This window comes from Mauremys reevesii, linkage group 4 (genome assembly GCF_016161935.1).
Source record: "Mauremys reevesii isolate NIE-2019 linkage group 4, ASM1616193v1, whole genome shotgun sequence".
Classification (NCBI taxonomy): Eukaryota; Metazoa; Chordata; order Testudines; family Geoemydidae; genus Mauremys; species Mauremys reevesii.
In genome coordinates this window covers 85,443,851-85,468,170 of record NC_052626.1, presented here as the reverse complement: position 1 = coordinate 85,468,170, position 24,320 = coordinate 85,443,851, and the positions used below count along the sequence as shown (strand labels likewise).

At 40.3% G+C, this 24,320-nt stretch overlaps 1 protein-coding gene across 3 annotated transcripts in view; it reads right to left on the bottom strand.

The window, feature by feature from the left end:
• Positions 1–24,320, bottom strand: part of NELL1 (neural EGFL like 1) — a 422,689-nt gene that overhangs the window by 382,260 nt on the left and 16,109 nt on the right. For all 3 annotated transcript variants that reach the window (XM_039535560.1, XM_039535559.1, XM_039535561.1), the window contains exon 3: positions 4,747–4,897. In XM_039535560.1, the coding sequence (XP_039391494.1) occupies positions 4,747–4,897 (151 nt within the window). The remainder of the gene's footprint in view (positions 1–4,746; positions 4,898–24,320) is intronic.

Here is a 24,320-nt window from a genome sequence, read left to right as displayed (position 1 = left end):
AAAATTGTGGCAAGCAAACTTCAAAGTCACTTTTTTTAAAGTTTGGGTGTGACTTGTCCAAGGTCACACCATCAATGGCAGAATCAGGAATTGAGCCCAGGTCTCCAATTCCAGTCCAGTGCACTATCCACTGGATCACACTGTCTCTCACTACTAGAAAGCTTAAAAAAAAAAAATCAGACAAGCAATGCACTTAGAGGTCCACAGAGAGGTTCTGTCTTAATATTTTTACTTGGGATTTAGAACCAAAACCTGGATACTAATAAGAAAAAATTAAATAAAGTTAAAGGATTCTGAATTCTGCCCCATTAGTTACCAGGAAGTTGTGGTAAGCTCCTATGCATGCAGCCAATAGCCAAAACGGATACACTGCCAGATCAACCAAAAACCTTGAGACAGAGTTGACCAGCCATATGTAGGACCTTGGGAGTGGCAAAACTCTACCTATGTTTGGAGCTGACAGTACAAAAATATTGACTTTATTCAATTTTGTGCATGGGTTCCAGGCCATGCAAGGCCACTACTGGTTTGGCTTGAGTAGGCTTAATATGAAAGTCTCTACTAGATCCCTGTGAAATCCAGGGGTTTGTGATAGATAGCACTTCAGAGTCACAAGAGGCCTCACTGGCCCTGTAGGCTATGTTTTGGAGGTTTGGAGAGAAGAAGACTGTAACTAGCAAAGCCCACAAGACGTACCCAAACTACTGGGCCTAGCAGAGTTTTTCAGCGAAGAAGAAAGGCCATTTGGGGCTAGAGGTCAGCGGAGACCGTTTTCCATCTCATATTTAAATTTTATTTCATCCATAACTTAGAAATCAGACTGAAAACCAGCAGATTTACCATTATGTCCAGATAGTTATGTATATACTAGCAGACTGTTCAATTAGACTTAATCTGTGTTAATTAAATTTTCCATTTTCTGAGTTCCAGATTAACACATCTGGATCATGAAAAACAAACATTAAATCTGCACTAACATTAAGATAATTCAAGAAGATAAATTCATCTGTTACTATTTTATTGTGTCTTCTATATATTACAAAACCCGTCCAACAACAACATAGTTATAAAGTATCTATTTAAAACAATTTAACAACTTATTTCAATTGATGCATCTAGATAAATTGTATTCATCTTCCTTCAATAGCCTTTATACTAGTCATTTCATTTTTGCTTAAATTAATTTTGCTATTATTCACAATGACTTAAGAGCTGTCTGTTATCTATCTAATTATTTCTAAAGTAAACATCATACCTTGGAATCAGAGTCTCATGATACTAACATGAACTACATTCCTGATCATATATACTGGGGAAATGTGGTGTAAGCAAAGCAACACCTGGTCAATTTCCATATATTGCCCATGCCAATCATCTCAGCTGTGTCCTGAGACATACCAGCCTTTTAAACTGGTCACTAATGTAATCAACTGGTTGGAGGTATGCATAACACTGCTCTCTACTGGGTGGAATCTGACCTATTCAGTTGTTTATCAGTGTGCAATAGTTACGCACCTTCTAATTAACTCCATTAACTCAAGTGTTAGGGACCTGAAGATTCATACTTCTGTAGCCCAGAAGTGGTTTCACTAAAAAATTAAAAGATGCCATGCAGTTATGACAGTTATTCCCTATTTTATGTGTAGGGGAAATCTCAGATACAACTGAGTGGCAACTGTTGGCGCTATTTTGGCTTTTTCATAGCCAATCGCTGTATGCAGTTAGCCAATAACTGTGCTGCATATGCATGTTGCCACAGTTGTTCCAGACAGCCATATCATGCTGAAATTCAATGTGGTAGTTTTGCATTCTAGACTACTGTACACTGAAGACTAGGCAAAGATTAGCCAACTCATTTTATGTAGTATTTCAGCTGCATGAAGGCAATACTGTCTTTATAAGCTCTCCATACTCATGCTTTCTGGAACTCTCTTTAATGCAGCACCTATCTCTGTGGCTTCTAAGTAATGAACAAGGTTTAAAAGTGCAGTGAGGTGGCTAAGAAAGAATCAGCTCAGTTCCCCGGCCTGTCCTACGTGTAATTTTGACTCCAGATTACAAAAGTAACATCACAGGACACAGTGCTAGGAATAGCCCCAGCCCAGCTGCTTCTTCAGCCATTCCCAAGGCAATGTTCTCCTTGCAATGACTATTGTCTTAAAAATGAGGAGCAGCTAAGAACGCTATTGGTAATCAAAATAAAACCACAACATTAATGATCCAAACAGGGCCAGCTCCAGGCACCAGCTAAGGAAGCAGGTGCTTGGGGCAGCCAATACAAAGGGGCAGCACTCCATCCGCTAGTGGGGCAGCACGTCCGGGTCTCTGGCGGGAATTCAGTGACGGGTCCCTCAGTCCCTCTCTTCCTCTTTGAGGTGCTGCCAAAGTGCCACCTGAGAGGGAGTAAAGGACCCGCCGCCGAACTGCTGCCGAAGAATGGAGCGTGGCACGATTGAGCTGCCGCCAAAGTGCCGACGATCGTTTTGGGTTTTTTTCCCCTGCCACTTGGGGAAACCTGAAGCCAGCCCTGGATCCAAAAGGTTGGCAAAAGCAGCACTTGAAACACACAGTCTTCTGATCTGTCAAGGGCCTGTGTCCACTTCAGTAACCTTATGACTAATCAAAGCTAAGGACTTGAGTGACCTGAACAATATTATGCCCCAAATCTTTGCTTTATTTTTCCTTCACCAGCCTTAAAAGTATTTTTTTCCTTTTCCCATCTGTTGAAGAATTGCTACAGTCACCATAGAGATTTGAAAACACTGTTCCTATTAACGTCTTAGCTAGGAACTTTAGACATGTAGGGAAGCAGTGCCAGCTCTGTCCTAAGTGATGGACAAATAGCCTAGCAGTAATGCAAAAAGAGCAAGAGAAATATTTGTAGTGTTTCGGCAGACATTCATAATCCTAGCACAATGGAGCCCCAGTCCTGATTCAATCAAGACAAAATTACAGGTAAAAATGCTAATTTCATCATCCTCTGTCACAAGAATCCACTTCTCCATCAGGCCTGGAACTGCAGGGGAGTAACAAGCTGTAAAACATATCCTTCTCGCCCTACTTTAATATACACTTTCTTCCAGTTCCTCTTTGGGAAATTCCACCCACTAAGACTCCCTTACATGTTGGTTTTTTGGTTCTGATGAGAACTAACTGATGGTATCTAAGTGAATATAAATTGGGGGGTGTCTAACTTACACGTCATTCTGTATTTGATGCTTAAAATCTAAAGAAAAAATTCTAGTTAATAAATCTCCCAATGGGATTCAAACACCAAATAAATCTGTTTTATTCTGCATAAAGCTTATACAGGATAAACTCATAAATTGTGCGCCCTCCTCTATAACACTGATAGAGAGATATGCACAGCTGTTTGCTCCCCCAGGTATTAATCACTTACTCTGGGTTCAATAATAAACAAAAGTGATTTTATTAAGACTAAAAAGTAGGATTTAAGGGGTCCAAGTAATAACAGACAGAACAAAGTAAGTCATCAAGTAAAATAAAGCAAAAATATGCAAGTCTAAGCCTAATACATTAAGAAACTGAATACAGGTAAATTTCACCCTCAGAGATGTTCCAATAAGCTTCTTTCACAGAGTAGACTCCTTCTTAGTATGGGCCCAATCCTTTCCTCTGGTAGAGTTCTTGTTAGTTCCAGCTCAGGTGGTAACTAGGGGATTTCTCATGAGTACAGCCCCCTTTGTTCTGTTCCACCCCCTTTTACAGATTTGGCCCAAGGCAGGAATCCTTTATCTCCCTGGGTTCCCACCCTTCTTCTAAATGGAAAAGCACCAGGTTTAAGATGAATTCCAGTATCAGGTGACATGGTCACATGTCACTGTAAGATCTCATTCTTCATTACCCACAGGCTGGCCTCCACCTCCACAAAAAGGCTTACAGGTAAATAAACCATCTACAGCCAATTGATTTTAAACCACCATTAACGGCCCACACTTTGCATAATTACAATAGGACCTTAGAGTTAACTTCATATTTCTAGTTTTAGATACAAGAATGATAAATACATACAAATAGGATGAACACACTCAGTTGATTATAACCTTTGTAACGATACCTTATAAGAGAACTTTTGCATAAAGCATATTCCAGTTACATTATATTCGCATTCCAAGCCTATTTTCATAAAGCATATGGAGTGCAATGTCACAACAGCTATCCAAATAGATCCATTTTTCCCATTGACAGTAAAGGAAGACAAATCTTTTTAAATTCACAATACATTTATATCTCAGGAAGGGAACATAAAATGCATCAACATCTGGAAGGCATCCAAAGCATAGGTTTCAATAATGATCTAATTGCTAGACGTCAAAAGAGCAGAAACTATTTAAAATGATACAAAATGTAGTGAAGTAGGAAGCATGGGACTGTGCAATGTATGTAGATTTAACATCCATGAAGAAGTGAAACACGTGATGAACTAATAGATGACATTACAGGGGCTGTAACTTCTATGATGTGTTAAGTGCATACCTTGTTGGCTTAAAAGTAACTAAAAGATCAAAGGTAATATGAAGTCTTTTACCGAATAAAGTATCCTGCTTCCTTTTGTTTTAACAAAAAATTAGCTGACTGAAATCTATTAAACAAACAGAGACTTTGACTGTCACTTCAGATGTTTCATCAACTACTTTAGCGCAATGTCATGCTAGATCATTAAGTGCAGAGATACTTCTGCTACAGAAGAAAAGTGAAGCTTTCAGCAAAGAGATTTCCTCTTACCTGTGCTCCAACTCTCGGATGGACAGTACAACTCCAGAAGTTGATGCCCGCTGTTGCACGGTGGCCAAAAACGTGAACTCACTCTTATTCCGAAAGAGTTGAATTAACTTCTCGCTCACGTGGGGCGCTGCATGGATTTCTCTTTCTACATCTAAGAGTTTCATTGACAAGAAGAGAAGGGGAGAGAAAAAAACACAATGGCACAGTAAAAATGCTAAGTCTGTAGGATTCAGATTACACTTTTTAAACTTTCCTCTCCCCATCAATATTTTTCATTTTCAAGAGTCGCCTACCGCACACTACAGCTGCATTCATTCAATGTGAAAACCCAAAATGCCATCTCTGTCACTATGCCCACTTGTCACTTGGACAAGTTCACAATTGGCCAGCCACTGATTTTCTGACAGAAATTTTGACAGGATGCTAAGCAATTTGGGTCTGCTGTGAGCAGATTAAGTTGCTGTAAATAATGTGTGCTGCAGTCAGATAAATAATCTCCTAAATTCCAAGGAATGTCAGGAACTGCCTGCTCCCAATGCCACTTACCAAGCTCCAATTTCAATTTTACCATTGACTCAGTTACCATCTCTCCACAATATATGTGAGGGACCCTGTCCTTGCACTGTGTAGGGCAGAGATGTATTATTGCTAATAATGCTATATAGCTATGCCTTTGCCCAAAAAATAAATTCAAGACATGCTTGCAATACACTATCATTTCTGGGATTTCTCAGTTTAAACAAGCAATGTGTGACAGCTCATACAATATTTATTAATCTACACTCTGATCAGGTAGGGCCAGAGATGTTTCAATCTTGCTAATTCTGCTGCTGTCCATCAGTGGCATGCCTTCCCACTCACTGCTCTTCTTAGACCCAAAGTCACCTCTGTTCTAACGCACCCACTGCTATCTCACCATTTCTTATTGCACACCACCAGCCTCTAAAATGGTGAATAATGAAAGGGAAGAGAACACTGAAAATCTGTTAAAGGAATGAATCACGCATCATTTCACCCTCCTCTGCTATTTTGTTTTGTCATGTCTTTTATGCTGGCACTTTGTCACACATTTTTGGGGCCTGTGTCACTTTCTTTTCCCAAATGCCATTATCAATTAAAAAGCCAAGTGCTGCTTCTTTGGAAAGGCTTTCTTTGAAGCCATACCTTCTGGCTCAGTTCCTCAACTAGTATAAATCAGAGTAGCACTATCGAAGGATCTGGTCCAGTGTAAGTGTTGTAGGGTAATGGACAAAAAAGACAACATTTACAGCATAGAGCCTCACTATAAAGAAGCTAATGTACTGTCATAAAATTATGTTTATTGGACCCAAGAGAAGAACAGAAGATGGGCCCAGAAAAAAAATTTGACACCTAAACACCCTTTAACTTTGAGGGAACTCCACTCCATGGAGAGAATCCAAATTCTGTGCTCAAGATTTTTAAACCTAACTAGTGATTTGGGGTACCTCAATGTTGGGGTGCCCAACCTCAAAAGTCTTAAAGCAGACTGAGTTTCAGAACATGCTGTCCACTCCCCCACTCAAAATCCAGCATACTTAAGGTATTTCAAGTGGGGCATCCAAAATCACTAGTCAGTTTTAAATATCTGGTCCATTGGCTCAAACTCACCCCTAAGATTCACCATACAGACAAGTCTGTCTAGTCTTGTATCCTGCCAAAATCATGAAGCTTCAGAAAAAATCTCTAATGTAGCCAGCAAATTGTACAACACCATTGGAGGGGGGAAAAATCCTTCCTGTCCGCTGTAGGTGACCAGCTTATGACCTTAAACTGGAGATTTGATTATCCATATCATTATCTTAGTTTAGCTTCCATAGCTACAAATGTTATGAATGGTCATAAAATTACCTCGTTCTCTTTAAAACCTAGCTGCAGGGGATATAAATGTGTACATCCAAATGTCAATTAGTGTTCATCTGCCTCCTTGAGAACATGAGCATATCCTCCATGAAGGTCTTCCATGCTCCCATACCCAATAAATTAACTCAATTCATATTTAACCCATTATAATTTAAAAAAAAAAAAAGGTATGGAAAGGACAGTTCTCTTTTTTTTTTTTTTTTTTTTTTTTTTAAGGAAAATCATCAGTCTGCTGATCCAGTCATCAAACTGTGGAGCAAAATGGACATAAAATTAAAGCCAGCACAATTACACCAGGAATTAGTCTGGGCCACTAAGTTGTGAAATATTCAGTACAAAATCCCCAAACCTTGAAAATAAAAGTTTTGCTCTTTGATTTGAAGTTTCCAAACTATTTCAATATCATGAAAATCCTGCCGAACAAACAAAGAAACAAAAAAAGAGAAAAAAAATATGACATTCAAACCATTTTTGAAGTTCTTTCAGATAATAATGAATTCACACTGAAAACAATGGTAGTTTTGTAAGGGACATTTTCATTGGCAAATTTCAGAGAATCTTTGCAGAATCCTAAATTTCCAGGTCATTAAATGACCCAGAACAAAATGAGGATATTTACCTCAAGAATGTTTTTTGTTAATCCATATGGTTTGAGTTTCAATACACTGAGCCTTCATTTTAGAAAAACACTTTTGAAATATTATATTCCTGTGTCTTCTAATAGTGCATGAATGTGTCACAATCTTATATTTTACTTTCGCTCTTCTGCATTCAGCTAGTTTTAAAATGAATCTATATCATGGATGTAAAATACTACCGGTTTCTAGAACACTGGCTCAAACCACCGTTTTAGTATATTCTTGAAAAGGGAAAATAACTTGCAAGGGCCAAATCCTGCAAAAACACTTCGCTACCACGTATATTGTTATTACCATGACAAATCCTACTGACCACTAGCCTTCGTAGCTGAGTGTTTGCAGGAGAAAGCCTTGCATTGGCAATGGAACATACTTTCTGACATGGAAAAGATTATGGATACACTTTTTAACATATTTGACATACACTATATTGGAAACGGGGAGCTTTTTTTAAGGGCTGACTGGTAAACATGACTCCCAATCCAGCCATCTGACTCGTACAGGTGGACAAGTCAGCGTGCTTGTGTACAGTTCTCTCTAGTTCAAGTGGACTTCACACATGTGCAGGGATCCAACTAAGTGGATTGGATTGCAGGATCTGACCCTATATTGCTAAAAAAAAGAATGTGTATATATTCAGTCCACATGGTTGTCATGTACATCATCTGCTTTTGAGCAGTCTTCTGTGTTTCACCTGATCGCTAGACAAAATATCATTCAAATGAATTGTGAGTATTGTACGCTCAGAGTTCTATTTTCCGTCAATTTTAACTCGGGTGGGGGAAGAGGGGAGATAGCTGCCCATAGGGGAAAAATAATTTTTACATTATCTATAAAAAATGACTGGCTTCTTGTAATAAAGTGCTATTCTTTTCTGTGTAATATAAAGTATTGTTTTATCTAGTCATCTTCAATGAAATATTACTTCACACTTGAATGATAATGCAACCTCAGCGAAAAATAAAGAGATGAAGATATGACTCTCTCATGCCCTGCTATGTGTTTTCTTAATTTGAAATGTTGGGGGTTTGGGGGTTTCTTTAAACATGTCACAGTGTTTCTCAAATCAAAGCCAGGTGAATAAGCAGCTCTGTATATTTATTTGAAAGCACAAACTGATATCATAAGCCTTCTCTAAGGATCTACTGAGGGAGATTTCTACCTTGAACAAAGCAAAAGAAAACAGAAGATTCTTTTGTTTAAAAAAATATGGGATTCTAAAATTCTAAAAGGAAATGTCAATATTCTGAGCAACATTACTTTTTAGCATAAGAGATCACCGCTTACTGTCTGAACTAGCAATATGCATTAACTGCAATTATCAATGGTGTTTAGCATTTTTAAGCACCTCCAAATAAATTTCAAATTGTGGGATTTAGTACAGGTTCGTTCCTATTTTGCCAAATTCTGGTGAAATCCTCTGAGTTGATGGAGTTGTTGTCAGGGGGTTTAAAGACACAGATCACATACTAATTAGGAAATGTACCAATACATAAGACTGAATGGTTAGATTCTGCAGACATTTAACACTTTGTTAAGCTCTGTCTTGACATATACACAGTATAACTAGCTTAATGCCTCTACTGTTCTGTTAGTGTCAAATTAATCTGAAATACTCATCTGTATATTTCATGAAATCCTTCATAATTATTATGGATGCTAATCAAAGACATATTTGGGCTGCCATCACTTGCCTATTAAGTGAGTGTCAAGTCATTTAAACCCAAAAATGAGGCCTACCTGAAAACTGCTATAAATCTAATAAAGGAAACTATGCACTCAGACTAATACAAAGCCCAAAACACGGAGCCAAATTCAATCTCCACAGAACCTCATTGGAAAAGCAATGCACAGGAGACCACAACGTGCAAGTTATGATGTTCTTTTCTCAACCTGCATTGCTCACACTCCACAGTTCTTTCATGGCCAGAGACACAGTGGCCCATATGCATAATCACATATCCTTAATACCCTAAATGCCTTTCCCCACTGAGTAGTTCTGACGGACAGCCAAAATATAGGTCCATATAAACAATGTTCCTATAGTGTTACAGTAGGGCCTGGAAGCTGTGCCACTGACTTCAATGGGCAAAGAATCAGACTCTTAATGAGTAGAGGGTGTTCAGATACAGCGATTGCAGAAATTGAGGAGGATAAAGACAGACAGACCGACTGACCGCTGCTGGTCTGGGGCTCCACCTGCCGGCTCCTGCTCAGCCGGGGTCCTGCTAAGCCCCGCTCAGCTGGCAGACCTCGGTGAGGTCGATCAGGGGTGCCTGGACAGACAGGGCTATCCTCCGCTTAGAGCACCGAATGGGAGTGACTTCAGGTCATTCTCTTCTTTAAGTTTCGTCTCATGGAGATTCAGTCCTGGCTGGAATATCATGCAAGATGGAGGCGTCTGCCTCAGGCTGCTCTCCCAGCCGGCAGCACCGCGTGGTAGCACTTACCCCAGCCTGCCCCTTGCTCCCATGGTTCATGAAGCCTGGACAGTAGTAAGGAGCAGTTCAACTTGTGGAATGACAACTCCAGAACAAAGGACTGCACTCTGTGGGCCACGTTAAGATTATTTCAGAGTCCTAGATAGCAGTTAGTCCCTATAATAGGCTTCATGAGAATTTTCCCTTACCCCTAACAAAAATGTTAATTTATTAGAGCAGCTGAAAGGGTAAGGAACCCAGGACTATAACTTAGAGAGAGCGTCCATGTTATTTAACTCATAATTGATATAATTCAAAGTAAAATTTCACAGCACGGTCTGTTCTAAGACTAAAAATGCAGGAGGGGAGTCAGAAAAAGGAACACTGACCTGTTTCTGCCCGGTTTCGAACTGGGGATGTTTCGCATGTTAGGAAAACATGATAACCACTACACTATGGGGCTTTCACATGTTAGGTAAATGTGATAATCACTACACTACAGGGCTTTTCTTTTGCCACAGACTTTGCCGAATGCACAGGAATGTTTTCTCTAGCTACAGAAGCTACCTAATGCAATGTCTAGATCTATGGCCTTCCTGCTCACAAAGCAGTCATGCCTCTGCCCAAGGCTGACACAGCGCAGAGTGCATGTGACACAGCGAGCTGGCTCGGGCGGGATCACTAGCGAGGCATGATACTTTTGCCGTTAAGCAAACACAGCAATTCTTTCCTGGACTCTGCCACTGAATGCCTCCATGCATTACGCTATGCCCTATCAGTGTGGGAGGACTGCATGAGCTCGGAAAATGTCATCGTGAGAGCATTTTTTTCGCCTTCTGATCTGTGATAACCTCAGGGACAGAGATGATGGGGGAGCATAGAAACATTCTGGGGGGACTGCATGGTCACCTGTGCTGCTGAGTTTGCCATGCTGGCCAAACAGGAAATGAAATTCAAAACTTCCCGGGGCTTTTCCTGTGTACCAGGTTAATGCATCTGAGTTCAAAGTGCTGTCCAGAGCAGTCACAATGGAGCACTCTGGGATAGCTCCTGGAGGCCAATACTGTTGAATTGCATACACACTACTCCAAATTCAACCAGGTGATGTTGATTACAGCGCTAATCCCTTTGTCGGGGAGAAGTACAGAAATCGATTTTAAGAGCCCTTTAAGTCAACAAAAATGGCTTTGTCATGTGGACGGGTGCAGGGTTAAATCAATCTAACGCTGCTAAATTCGACCTAAACTCATAGTGTGGACCAGGGCTCAGAGAGTACTGGCTTTTAAGCGCAGTGTTCCTTTGTTGCCTATTTTAACTTGTTCACTCCTGCTAACCTTGTAAGAAGATACCATTATTTTGTGCATCAGCAATAAACTTTAATTTTTAAGTCAACATTCATTTTTATAATTACTTAAAATAGAGAAATCATCCTGTTTTTCAGATGAGATTAGTTACTTAGTATTGGTACAAGAGGCTGGTCAGGCAGTCATTTGGCAGGAGAGGTGTTTGACATGTGAATATTAAGCTCAGATCCTTGTTCCCGGGACAGCCACATCTTAGGAGCCCTTGTACCTCTCGGGAGAAGATGATGTGACTCATCAAACCCTTTCTAAGGGATCCAAAAGCAAAATTCAGCTCACCCCAACACAAGACTTTTAATGGAAGTAGCAAAGGTGGAAAAGTGATGTTTCAGAGGAACATCATCCCTCCTTTCCATTACAAAAAAGCTCCTTAGAAAAGACAATACTCTCCAAGAGCTGCAAAAGGACAAAAACATCAACCACAGGAGTGTCACCAGTGATGGTTCATTTCGCTGCCAAAAGGAGAAAGGCCTCAGGGAGATATCCTTTCCTGCCAAACGTGGGCAAAACCAAGTTGGCTTGGAGTAGTCAAGGGGGGAGAGCCCCATCCCACAGAAAGGTCGATTATGTCTCCAGGCCAGTGTGTGTATTTCTGTAGTGTTAGTGAAACAATGGGTGGAAGTTTCTATCTTAAATATGAGCTGGAGGGAATCTGCAATGTGCGCCAGCCAGAGCTGAGGTGAACAGGTATATATGACCATCCTGATTCCCTAGGGCACTCAGGTTACTATCCCCATACAGCTCTGAGTCAGCACAAAGCAGCTCATGCTATGCAGCATGGAACATGAGCAGTAAGCAGCACATTAGTCTCCATTAGGGCACTCATCACCTGGGGTACCCATCACTGCTTGCTTGCCAACATCGTCTACACCAGTACAGCAGGCACATGCATCACAGTCTGCAGTTTACTCACAGGAGAGAACAAAAAACTCTTATAAAACCACATTAGTAAAGAGGCCTGACCGGGATGTAATATGTCTTGCCACATGCATGCCCTTCTTCTAAGCTAAGGGGGAGGTCTCACTAGTGAGAAAAGCCTTTTTAAATGCTTTATTGGCATCTGTGTTGCCAGCTCTGCTCAGATTCAATAAACAGTTGGGCATCATGTTCAACAGCACAGCTTTCTAATTTATTATTATTCATTATAAATCACTTTTTACATGTTGCTTCAAACACTGTTTCTCAAGAATAAGATCTGCCTGCATTGAAATGCTCACTGATTTTAATATGCAAACCTCCTACAGAGATGATGTCTCATTTTAATTATTGTTTCGGTTTAATGGGTTTTCATTAAATTAGCGGATGGAGCAATTACCAGGGTGAGCAGCTAATGTTTCAAAGGTAAGTTCCCATGGCTATACAACAAAGGCAGTTCAAGAAAAGAAGGTGGAAAACAGACTATTTCTAAATAAACTTTCCTTCTGCATGATGCAAAATTACCCTGACAATTTATCTTACCAGATTTAAACATTCATGTGTTCCTGTCATTCTGATGTGCATACATTTGTAAACTAGTTTATGACTAGGTTTCTCTTAACAATATGAACTTAGTATTTGAAATAAAAAGCCATCTTCTTTTAAGGGAAGCTATTTCAAATTCCAAACTCTGAGAAATCAAGATTTTTAGCCACAAAGATATCCAAAAGAGACCACTTATGAAACCGTAGTCCCTCCCCAACCAATAATTTAGTTAGTTTAGTGGATTAATGTCTGACTTTTCACCTCTGGGAAATTGGTCTAACTTGAGCACCAGCAAGAATGACCAAAATCATATTAATTAAGTAGCTGTCAGAGAGTCTAAGAGAAATGCCTTTGGTTGCCTCAGCAATATTTCAAAACTAAACTACATAAATTTGGCACACTGGGACAAATAGAGCAGTATTTACTCATATGAGACTTGGAAATGAATATGAAGTAAGGAAAAAAATGCCCACCTCTTTCAGCCCCCACCAATGAAAGGTCCCCGAGGGACACATTTGAGACACACTAGCAGAATGCTATGGAGAAGTCTGCATTGCAGGTGCTGGCACTTGTTTAGGTACATAGAGGGCTTCAAATCTCTAGAGCCCTCAACTTCTTTCTCCTCACATGAGCTAATATAACAAACAACAACAACAAGGCACTTCAGCAGCAAAAGAATACATACATTCCATCAACTAGAGCACCTGGATAGTATGTTATATTGCAAAATGATATGGTTTTCGAACCATTTATTTGGCCAGAAAAGCAGCAGAGGTAGAGGAATAATAGTGTTCCAGATCAACCACAAGCAATTAACTAGTGTGTGGCTCACTGGTATTGTCCTCACGTAGGTCAGCTTTATTTACCACCTGTTACTTATGCATCTGACTCTTCTGTTTTTTCAGAGATTTTAGGTGGCTATTGGGCTTGTCTTTTGAGGCAAGGCTTGGTTTTGTTGGTTTTCCCCAAAAATACTAGCACTGAAATCAAAACTATTTAGGACACATGCAACTGTTTGATCTCTTAAACTAAACACCTACTCCTTAGTCAGTGAAAATGCTTGAGAAGTCACAGTACCACTAAAAGCACATCATCTGCTCTTAAATCACGAGTTAATCAAATTACATGGCTTGTTAGCTAATTAGTTCAGGACTCACTGATTATAGGGTCTTTCCCACTGTTTATCTGTATTGCCCACAAGGTACAGTAGTGTTATCGCTGCAAAAGCTAAATGCTGCAATTATTGTTTTCCAACTTTGCACATGAGTGTTTAAAGAGCATTATGGAAACCAGACAGTGCCCTGGCAACACAGTTGCTAGAAGAACTGTCACCAGAGCCAGTGGTAATGTATGCAACACTGGGAAGAGGCGGTGATTTCTAAGGTTTATTACAGACTTCTTATATGTGTCACTGAAACACTTGTCTGTTTGGGATCTAATTTAGAATATGATAAACATTAATGTCACACTAGAATCACACAATATCAGGGTTGGAAGAGACCTCAGGAGGTCACCTAGTCCAAACCCCTGCTCAAAGCAGGACCAATCCCCAGACAGATTTTTGCCCCAGATCCCTAAATGGCCCTCTTAAGGATTGAACTCACAACCCTGGATTTAGCAGGCCAATGCGCAAATCACAGAGCTATCCCTCCCCGCACTAAACAATGAGCCACTGAAAATTCTGTCAGTTTCTATTCTGGCTTTTTGCCATGGCCAACCTCGCATTTCCCCTCATCCCTTTAAAGAACATTTTTCGATAGGGTTGACATTATGACTTAATAATTTGCTGGCTGACCACGCATGGGTAAGAAACACAGGAATTGTGTTTTAAAATATCAGCTTATTTTAAGAGCATTTGCTGGCAGGTATAGGCAAAGAAACAACAGAGAATATTTTAAGCCACGAAAAAGTAATCCCATTGGGCTGAACAGCTCTATATTACAGGGAAAGACTATAAATATTGCCCTATACAATGGATGTTACAAACAGGATGACATCTCCTAAATTAATGGTAATATTTAGTGCTTCTGTGGTGTGTTAAGGTTCTAAAATTCAACATGACCACCACAAGAGAAATCCTGCTTGCCTTCCTCAGGTAAGTAGTCACACTGCCTGGGCTTTTCAAAGGAATCCAGGGCACCCAATTCCCACTGAAATTGAATAGCAATCAAGGGGACTAATTCACTTAAGCTCCTTTGTAAATCATCAGTGGGACCACATGGAATGCAGAATTTGGTATATTGACGGGACAGCCAACTCCTGAATCTTTGAGTCAAGATACCAGCATTCTACCCCTGCCTCTGCCACACACCTACTTAGAATCTTGGGTAAATTGTAATCTTTCTATGACTCAGTTTCCCCATCTGTAAAAGGGAGATTACAATATTTAATGCTGCTTAACATGCATAACAGACGTGGAATGAGAGGCAAATTCATTCATGATTGTAAAGCACTTTGAACTGCTCAGATAGAAGGCACTACACCTCTGCCTCGATATAACGCTGTCCTTAGGAGCCAAAAAATCTTACCACGTTATAGGTGAAACCGCATTATATTGAACTTGCTTTGATCCACCGGAGTGTGCAGCCCCGCTCCCCCAGAGCACTGCTTTACCGCGTTATATCTGAATTTGTGTTATATTGGGTCGCATTATATCGAGGTAGAGGTGTATATTATTGTTAATTACAAATAAAGGTATTTGAAAACAATATGTTTCTTGAAAAGTAGTAGTTTTTACTTACCTCCCTATGTACAGAGCTCTGTTTGTCTCCTGATGCAGTTGATGACAGAGAGTTGAGCGAAAGCCATCAAAATCAATAGGCTTTGGCTCAGACCCTTAAGTTAAATTATTATTATTTATATTGCTGTAGAGCTTAGTTACCCTAGTCATGGACCAAGGCCACATTCTGTTTTATGTCTGTACAGTGCCTAGCACAAAGACAGCCCTTGCTCCAAGGAATTCATTCCATGGAATTACAACAGGGCTGAATTTGGCCCAACCTGCTTAAGGAATCCATGTCATTGCACTGTATGGTCCGCATTCATTACTGATTTATGCCCCCATGCAATTCTACTGAAGTCAAGAGGATTACAGGTGGTGTCCATCAACACACAGTGTGATCCCGAAGTAGTAAGGCTCAATCCTGTAATTGGATCCGCTGAGTCAGACCCTTGCATTTGCACAAATCTGATCCTCAGTGAACTCATCAACTCTTCCAGCAGAAGAAGATCCCTGAACTCAGCCCCTGGCAAACAAAAACCTCACTTTTTTTTTTAAATAAATGTATTTATTTTAAAATGTTAAGTCTACACAGGTGTTTTATTAGGCCCTGATCCAACAAAGCTCTTAACCACATAAGTAGTCCCACTGAAATCAAACGGGATGATTCATATGTTTGAAGTTAAATATGTGCTTTGGTGGATCAGGGCCTTAATGATTTGAGTTTTAAATTACTTTTTTAAAAGCATTTTAGTTCATCTTAAGGATAATCCAAAAGTCTTTAGGAAATATGCAAAGAATGTGTAGCAAATTATCTATAGAACATGTTTCATAACAATTCTCCTCCTATGATTTCTTTATATAAGAAAATTCACAACACATTACTACTTAAGTAAATGAAATCCTGGATTGTTTTGTTTTATTTAGTAACTGTATTACAATAGCTTGGAACATAATTTGTCAAAGCCCTTTTCTATTGATGTGTAATTTCTGCTGTCAGCCTCTTTACAATTATTTTTGTATTCAATATCATCTGTGTATCTTTGTGGAACACTGTTAAAAGAGACATCCTGGAAGAATTTAAAAAGCATGTGTATTAGGTGAGTGGGTATACTCTCACACATTTATAGATTCTTTCAGGATCTATCTTTGTACTACATTCTGCAAAGAAACAAAAATAATCAAACACAGCCAACACACTTAGTCATTCCCTGTAAGCTGTTATATGAATTATTTGAGAGATTTAAGAATTTTTTTAAAATGTCACAATAATAACGGTTTCATCTTTTTACACCATAATTATGATTTGGAGCATTGCTTTTCTTATTTCATCCAAGCACACCACAACTCATGAATAAAATATGACAAGTTTGATAGCATCCATAGCTGTGGGTTCATCCATAACAGCAAACGTGCTCAGGGTACTAAGAGCTCCCTTTTGCTCTATAAGCCTTTGTTTCTGAAAATAGGCTTTTATTTAAATAGAACTGCCACATGTGTCCCCCTTTTTGCATTTCTCGCCTTTAGCAATAACACCAGCACTAATGTTTACTTTAAAAAATAAATAAATAAATAATAAAAAAGAGTCTCTCTCAAAACAATTAGATGGTATAAAACTAGAAAGAGAGAATATCCCATCCGAAAGCAAGTGCTCACAACACATCACAAACATTAAACGCACTGCCACTAACAAAGAACAAACGGATAACACATAGAGGAGCACGACTTCTAAATATGTGGCAGTACAAAACAAATGTTAATTTCATACTGGCTTCATAATTAATTACGCAAAGGTAATCTTTAACTATTTCCTTCCTTCCTCCTCACTACTTCTCACGAAGACCACTGTAACTAACACCTTCCCAAAGTCCTGCCTCCAGGACTGGCCCTGTACCCTCCTGGAAAGCAACACTCCAGATAAAGTACAGCATATCAGGTTTGCAAATCATGGGCATTTATCAAATAATTCTAGAAGTGTCACATTTTAAGGTTTTCCTGCTTCATTTTCCAAGCAGCATAATGAGCACCTGTGTAGATCTTCACAGAACAAGAAAAATCATGACACACAAAAAATTATCTTCCCACAAATCTTTGCTTGCTTGTTTATTCCCACTCCCCAAGAGCTGTGATTTCAGACTACACATGATTACATTTGTATGTTAAAACAAAGGGGAGAGAGGCATTTCTGTGTTTCAATTGTTCGTGACTGGACAATGATTATTTGACATTTGAGATCCAATCCTGCATTCTTTGCACATCCAAAGCTCCCTTTGATTTCACTCAGAGTGTGGGTATTCAAGAAATTCAAGATCTGAAAAGCACAAGAACTAAGCTTAATAAATGTAACAGTAGGAACATCAAAACTTGTCTATGCTAGGACCAAGGGCCCGCTCCCATTGAAGTCAATAGGAAAATTCCTAGCTTCAAAGAGCAGTTTCCTGTAAATGCAGGGAGGGAGGGAAGGACTTGATAGACTAGTATGTCTGTAAGTACTATGATCCTAGGTTATGTTTTTCTCTTTTTATAGCTCAAAGGATCAATGGAATATTCAACTGTAACTATAAAAAGAAATGCAGGAAAAAAGTAACAGCACCTTTTGGAAAGCCAAAAGCAGATGCTCGACTACAATTTTGGTTGCTTCAGTACATAGTGATGTGGAACTCCCTCAGATACTTCTGGGAATTACAGAACTAACTTAGCAGGTGCCTAATAATTCTATGTTTTTGTGATTTCCGAGACACTACATTTTGTCACATTGCCTTGCCTTTGCGTCTTGTTACACAATGTTGCATCATGCCATAAGCCAACACATGACATGATCACCTAACATTAGGTGTGTCAGAAATGAAAAGTAAAAAAGTTCTTTTCCCTCCCTCACATAGTGAACAATCTATTGCAGCAGGTGGCAAGACTAATCTGAATTTTTAGCAAATATGCAGTATGTTGAGGCCCCAAAAGTAGCATCTAATTTTTATTCCCTGCGGGGACTTCGAGATAGCAGACTCCCCCCTCTCCCCAGGAAAGTACCCATGTCTAGTTACCATATTATGCTTTGATTATAGCATAATCTGTTAAAGATGCATAATGGTTTTTAACTATTTTTATCTATATAATTGTTTTAAAGAAACACTGTCAACTTAGCATTTGTCTACGATATCGCTCTTCTTTTGGAAGTGACTAAACAAAACGGGAGGTGAGAAGAACCATTTCCATCAACTTGATTTAAATAAATTTCCATTAAAATGAATTTTTGCCTGTTAACAGTCCCCTTCAGCGTTTCGAGCCCAAACACAATGTGGTTTTCTGTGGGTGCTAGTGCACAAGAACAAAAGGAAAATCAACCACCTCATTGCCCAGGCTGGGAGCCTGACTCTTCAAGCCTCTCTCATGCTCCGTAGTACTCAGGGCTCACCTACACATGAAAAGTAACCCGGAATAAAACAGAGTGGGAATTTAAAGCAGATTAACTACTCTAGATGAACTCCATGTGTAGACACTCATAAAGTTCTCTTACTCTGAAATAAGATCCTCCAAATATGGAGTTAATCAGGAATAGCTATTCCGGAACAATTCCCCATGTAGACAACCCCTTACTTACTCAGCAGTAATGGGTCCAATTCTGTTTGGACTTACATTGGTGTAAATCAAGTTATGCCAATGGAGATACATAGTGTAAAAGTAAGAAACAGGCCCATTAGAACTATTTGCCCAAGTAAGTGTTATTCATTGGGCAATATTCACCCCTATGCAGAGGGCAAGCCCAAGGTTGATGAGTCTCTAAAGTCCCAGTTACAACCCATTTAAGCATACATAGAACTTCAGTAGCATATGCGCCTGCCCCTCTGTACAGGGATGAACTTCAGCAAATGAAGAGCAAACAGTACAAACGGAGAGAAGTACAAGTAACTCCTCACTTAACATCCTCCCCGTTAATGTTGTTTCACTATTAGGTCGCTGCTCTATTAGAGAACATACTCCTTTAAAGTCCTGCAATGTTCCTGACGGGGAGCAGGGTGGGGGTGCGGGGGCTTGCCCCGTTCTGCTCGCCCAATGTTCCTGATGGGGAGCGAGCAAGCCCCTGCCCCGAGACCCCAGTCCCAGTCAGAAGCGCTGGGTGGGCGGAGCAGGGCAAGCCCTCGTGCCCTGACCCCACCACACCCCTGCCTCAACCAAGCTTCATCATCATCGGCGAGTACAGTATTAAATTATTTTAAATTATTTTAAAAACTTATATTGTATATGTATATAATGTCTTTTGTCTGGCAAAAAAAAAATTCCCTGGAACCTAACCCCATCTATTTACAATAATTCTTATGGGGAAATTGGGTTCACTGAAAGTTGCATTTTTCAAGAACATAACTAGGATGTTAAGTGAGGAGTTACTGTAAATTAGGTTTTTAATATTTTGAGTCTGAATAAAAGAATATATGATTATTAGCTGATAATATTATCATGATTATTATGGGCCACATCCTGATGCCTTCACTCCAGTTAAGTAGTACGTTATTCAGTGAGTAACCCCATTAACTCCAACGGGATTATTCATGAAGTATTACTCAACTTGAGTAAAAAAAATGGAATTTGGCCATGTGATTATTAGCTTAACAGCATCCCTTTAAGACAAAGGCACAACACATTCTGTTTTCATTTTGATGGAGCTCCAAGGCACCCTGAAAATCATTACTATTACTTTTATCTAAATTGAACACTTTTTCCTTAAAGATATGGGTGTTCATGCTACTACTGATCTATTAGGGTTTGGAACCTTGTAACTCCCATTAGCAATATTAGGAGTTAACCTCTTGTGTCCTACTCTGTATCAAGTGGAGAATAAACATCCCTTGTTTTCACTCTGCTTATCTTTAATAAAGGTCTTTTGTCAACAGACTGCCAGAAAAGTTCATGGCTTTTAGCATATCAGAGAAGCGCAAGCTGTAGAAAGTCTCTTCTTCCCCATGTGTATGTCGGTATCAATGCAGACAGACAAGCAACACAATTATTGTCCCACAGGAAAGCAAAAATAACTGGCAAGGGCAGTGGCAATGCATGATCAGAGTTCTCTCCTATTCAGTACAGACATGTTGGGAACCCCAAAATAATTTGGATAACAGGAGGAGGCAGCACAGCAATATTTTCACCTCTCCTGCACATTTCTCCAGGGTAAAAACTGATCATTTTCATTTAGTGTTGCTAAAATTACTGGGCTGAGTTTTTAATTTGGAAACTGAAATTTCATAACCATTGACAAGCTCCCTCCCCACCCATTCTCCACATGAAAGTCTACAAGAGGCCTAGGCCTTAGCTTCCAGCCAGTCAGCTTTACCAGTGGGAAAAAGGAGTATTTGGCTGCCATAAAAATATTTCTTTAAAAAAAAATTGGCTTGGTTGTTACCACAAAATGTCACTAAAAGCCAGAAATTGCATTATTTAAAGACCTGGCAAAACTGTAAATTACCTCACTTTCAAAATGTCACATAGCCCTACCCAGAGCCATCCATTCCAATGAGACAAAACCTTAGCCCACCACACAGCTTAAGTAGCCAGAGTATGTGCTGGGAACATCTTCCAAGGTTTTAGTGGCCTCGATTCTGCTTGAGCCCCTACAAAACCTTAATCCCCATTGTCCCACCAATCCTGCAACCTGCCTTCAAATACAGAGTGGTGCACAGGGAACTCTGCCCTGGAGCCCAGCTCTACACAGTGGACACATCACCTCAATAGGCTCCCCAGACACTTCCCACCCCAGCCAGGGGAGCTGCACTGGTCAGTGAGAATGAGACATGTTAATCCCCTGGTGCTACAATTTAGCTACCAGAACTGAGGAGACAGAGGTGTGGTTAGTATTCTCACTGACCTATCATCGAGAGAGATAAAGGGGCTCTTTCTCAAACTACAGAGCTTTTTATAAAGCTGCCCTTATAAGCGTGGCTGGGCTCATCTCTCACAGAACTTGGCACAATTCAAACGCTGACCAATCCCTAGAGCATACACTGGCTGTCAGGCCATGGGGGGATATGTAAAGTTTGTGTGGTTATTCAGCATGGCATCATTTTTGGATACTGAAAAGGTTAACAGCAGTTTATCTATCTCCAGAGCCTTGGGATGCTATTCAGTAATTATGTCTCAAGCAATCTTTAATTGTTCCATATGAAGATGATTCATCTCACTTATCCCCTCCTAGCTCTTTGTAAACTGAATCCAGATCAGTTCTCTCTCCTGAAGATTGCTAGAGGTTTGCAGAGAGAGAAAACATTGCTTAGTGACTTCATTGATATATATATATATATATATTATACACACACACACACACATATATACACACACACACACACACACACACACACAAATTAAGATTGCTAAGTCAAGCACTCAGCAGTTAAGAAGTGCCAGCATTAAAGTTTTAACACTCCAACTCACAGAGCGATGAAAATGTATCAAACCAGTTTACTAACAGTATTATGGTCTGGAAGCAGCTCCATTAAATGAAACCGACATCAGAAAGCTGGAGGCAGTAGAGAGGAGAGTTCTTAGATGGCATGGGTAAAGTGGAATGATTTTAAGACAAATGAAATAGAGAAGGAGAGTAGGATGTGAAAGAGTACCGGATTGGCTGCAATCAAAGAGGTTACAGTGATGGAGACACTGCAGAAGATGATAAAATGCCAAAAGAAAAGAATGCAAGGCAACCAAGATCATTCAGACCTAGAGACTGACCATCAACTATATTGTGGGACATCATTTGCAGGGACATAACCAGGCTGAGCTTAATGGAGAAATGAACCATGAACAGGAATAAATGATGCTGCTGTTTGGCTCCTCGTGTCTATAATGATGCTTTGGGATGAGAAGAAGAATTAAAATTGTCCATGCAACCTTAATTCAGCCCCCTTCTACATATGCATGATGATACAGACTTTAAATACATGATCACATTTCTCCACAGGACCCCTGCCTCATTCAGAGCACAAAATGGATGGTACTAACTTAATGAGCAAGTATTCAATATTTTGTTTTCTCCCCCATGTCTTATATACAGCACACTAATAATTCTGTCTTCAGAGCAGAGTGTGAATACTTTCCCTATGGACTTTGCTATGATGCTTATCACTACAGTGCTTCATAAATATAAATGAATTGATTTTCATAACACCCCTGTGAGGTGAGGGGTGGTATTATCCCCATTTTATAGATGGGGAACTGAGGCACAGAGAGATTAAGGTTAGGAGTATCTACTAATTTTGGGAGCCCAACATGAGATGTCCAGGACCTGATTTTTCAGAACACTTATAAATATATGCTCTATAATGCTATGTTCAAAGCACAGCTCTCATTCACTTCAGTTGCAGCTGTGACTACTCAGCACTTCTGTAAACCAGACTTTAGAGTATCATGTTGGGCACCGAGACAATGAGGAACACACCATTAGTGACCACATGTGAAAAGTTTGGCTTGAGTGACTTGCCCAGCATCACAGAGGAAATCTGTCGCAGAGTCAAGGACAGACTCCAGGATGACATCCGTGAAAATATCCTCTCTTTTCCTGCCTCATCCATGCACACGCCATTCAATTTCTGCAGCAAATGGAGCAGGAGTCCCACAAACGGCCTTCTTCACTATCCAGATTCATCCATTATGGGATAATGTATTTAAAGACTGCAACGCAAGGCATATGCACAAAGGAGCTGAACTAATATTACGCAAGCAACTTGAATTCTGACATTTCCTAACTTTTAAGAGCTTGATTTTGCAAGCTTAATTGTGCTCTTTCAACATCGTTTTTTTAAACTGAATATCCCAGGTTTTTAAAAAAGCAAAGTGAAAAAATAGAAATTCCATGATGTGGTCTCGTAATGACACCCACATGGATCATTGGCAGACTCGACCCTTCAGAGCTACAACACAGACCTTTGACACTTGAGCTAATGGAGCAACTGGTAGCAGCATGTCATTCTTTATGGGAACCAGAAGAGGAGGATGGGACACTTTGCCAATGGGTCTCTCAGATATCTGCTGACATCAAAGGTATTGCCTGAGGCCTGGTCTACACTACGCGTTTAAACCGATTTTAGGAGCGTTAAACCGATTTAACGCCGCACCTGTCCACACTAAGAGGCCCTTTATTTCGATATAAAGGGCTCTTTAAGTTTAAGGAGTTTCTGTACTCCTCCCCAATGAGAGGAGTAGCGCTAATATCGGTATTACCATATCGGATTAGGGTTAGTGTGGCTGCAAATCGACAATATTGGCCTCCGGGCGGTATCCCACAGTGCACCACTGTGACCGCTCTGGACAGCAATCTGAACTCGGATGCAGTGGCCAGGTAGACAGGAAAAGCCCCGCGAACTTTTGAATATCATTTCCTGTTTGCCCAGCGTGGAGCTCCGATCAGCACGGGTGGCGATGCAGTCCCAAATCCAAAAAGAGCTCCAGCATGGACCGTATGGATGTAATCACTGTATGGACAGACAAATCTGTTCTATCAGAGCTCCGTTACAGAAGACGAAATTCCAAAGCATTTTTAAAAAATCTCCAGACAGAGGCCACAGCAGGGACTCAGCACACTGCTGCGTGACAAGCGTAACGGAAAGCCAAAGAATCAAATGGACGCTCATGGAGGGAGGGAGGGGGACTGAGGACTCAAGCTATCCCACAGTTCCTGCAGTCTCAGAAAAGTATTTGCATTCTTGGACGAGCTCCCAATGCCTGTAGGGTCAAAACACATTGTCCGGGGTGGTTCAGGGCATAGCTCGTCAATTTACCCCCACCCACCCACCCCCAGAAGGAAAAAGGGAAAAAAATCGTCTCTTGACTTTAAATGTCACCCTATGTCTACTGAATGCTGCTGGTAGATGCGATGCTGTGGCAGTGAACTGCAGCATCCTCTCCCCCCCTCCCTGGTGGCAGATGGTACAATATGACTGCTATCCACCATCATTATCAGCCTGGTGGCAGACGGTACAGTACAGAAGGACTGGTATCCGTCCTCATCATCAGCCCATGAGTGCTCCTGGCTGGCCTCCCGGTCATTCCCAGTAGATGGTACAGGAAGGCTGGTAACCGTCTTCATCATAGCAACAGGGGGCTGAGCTCCATC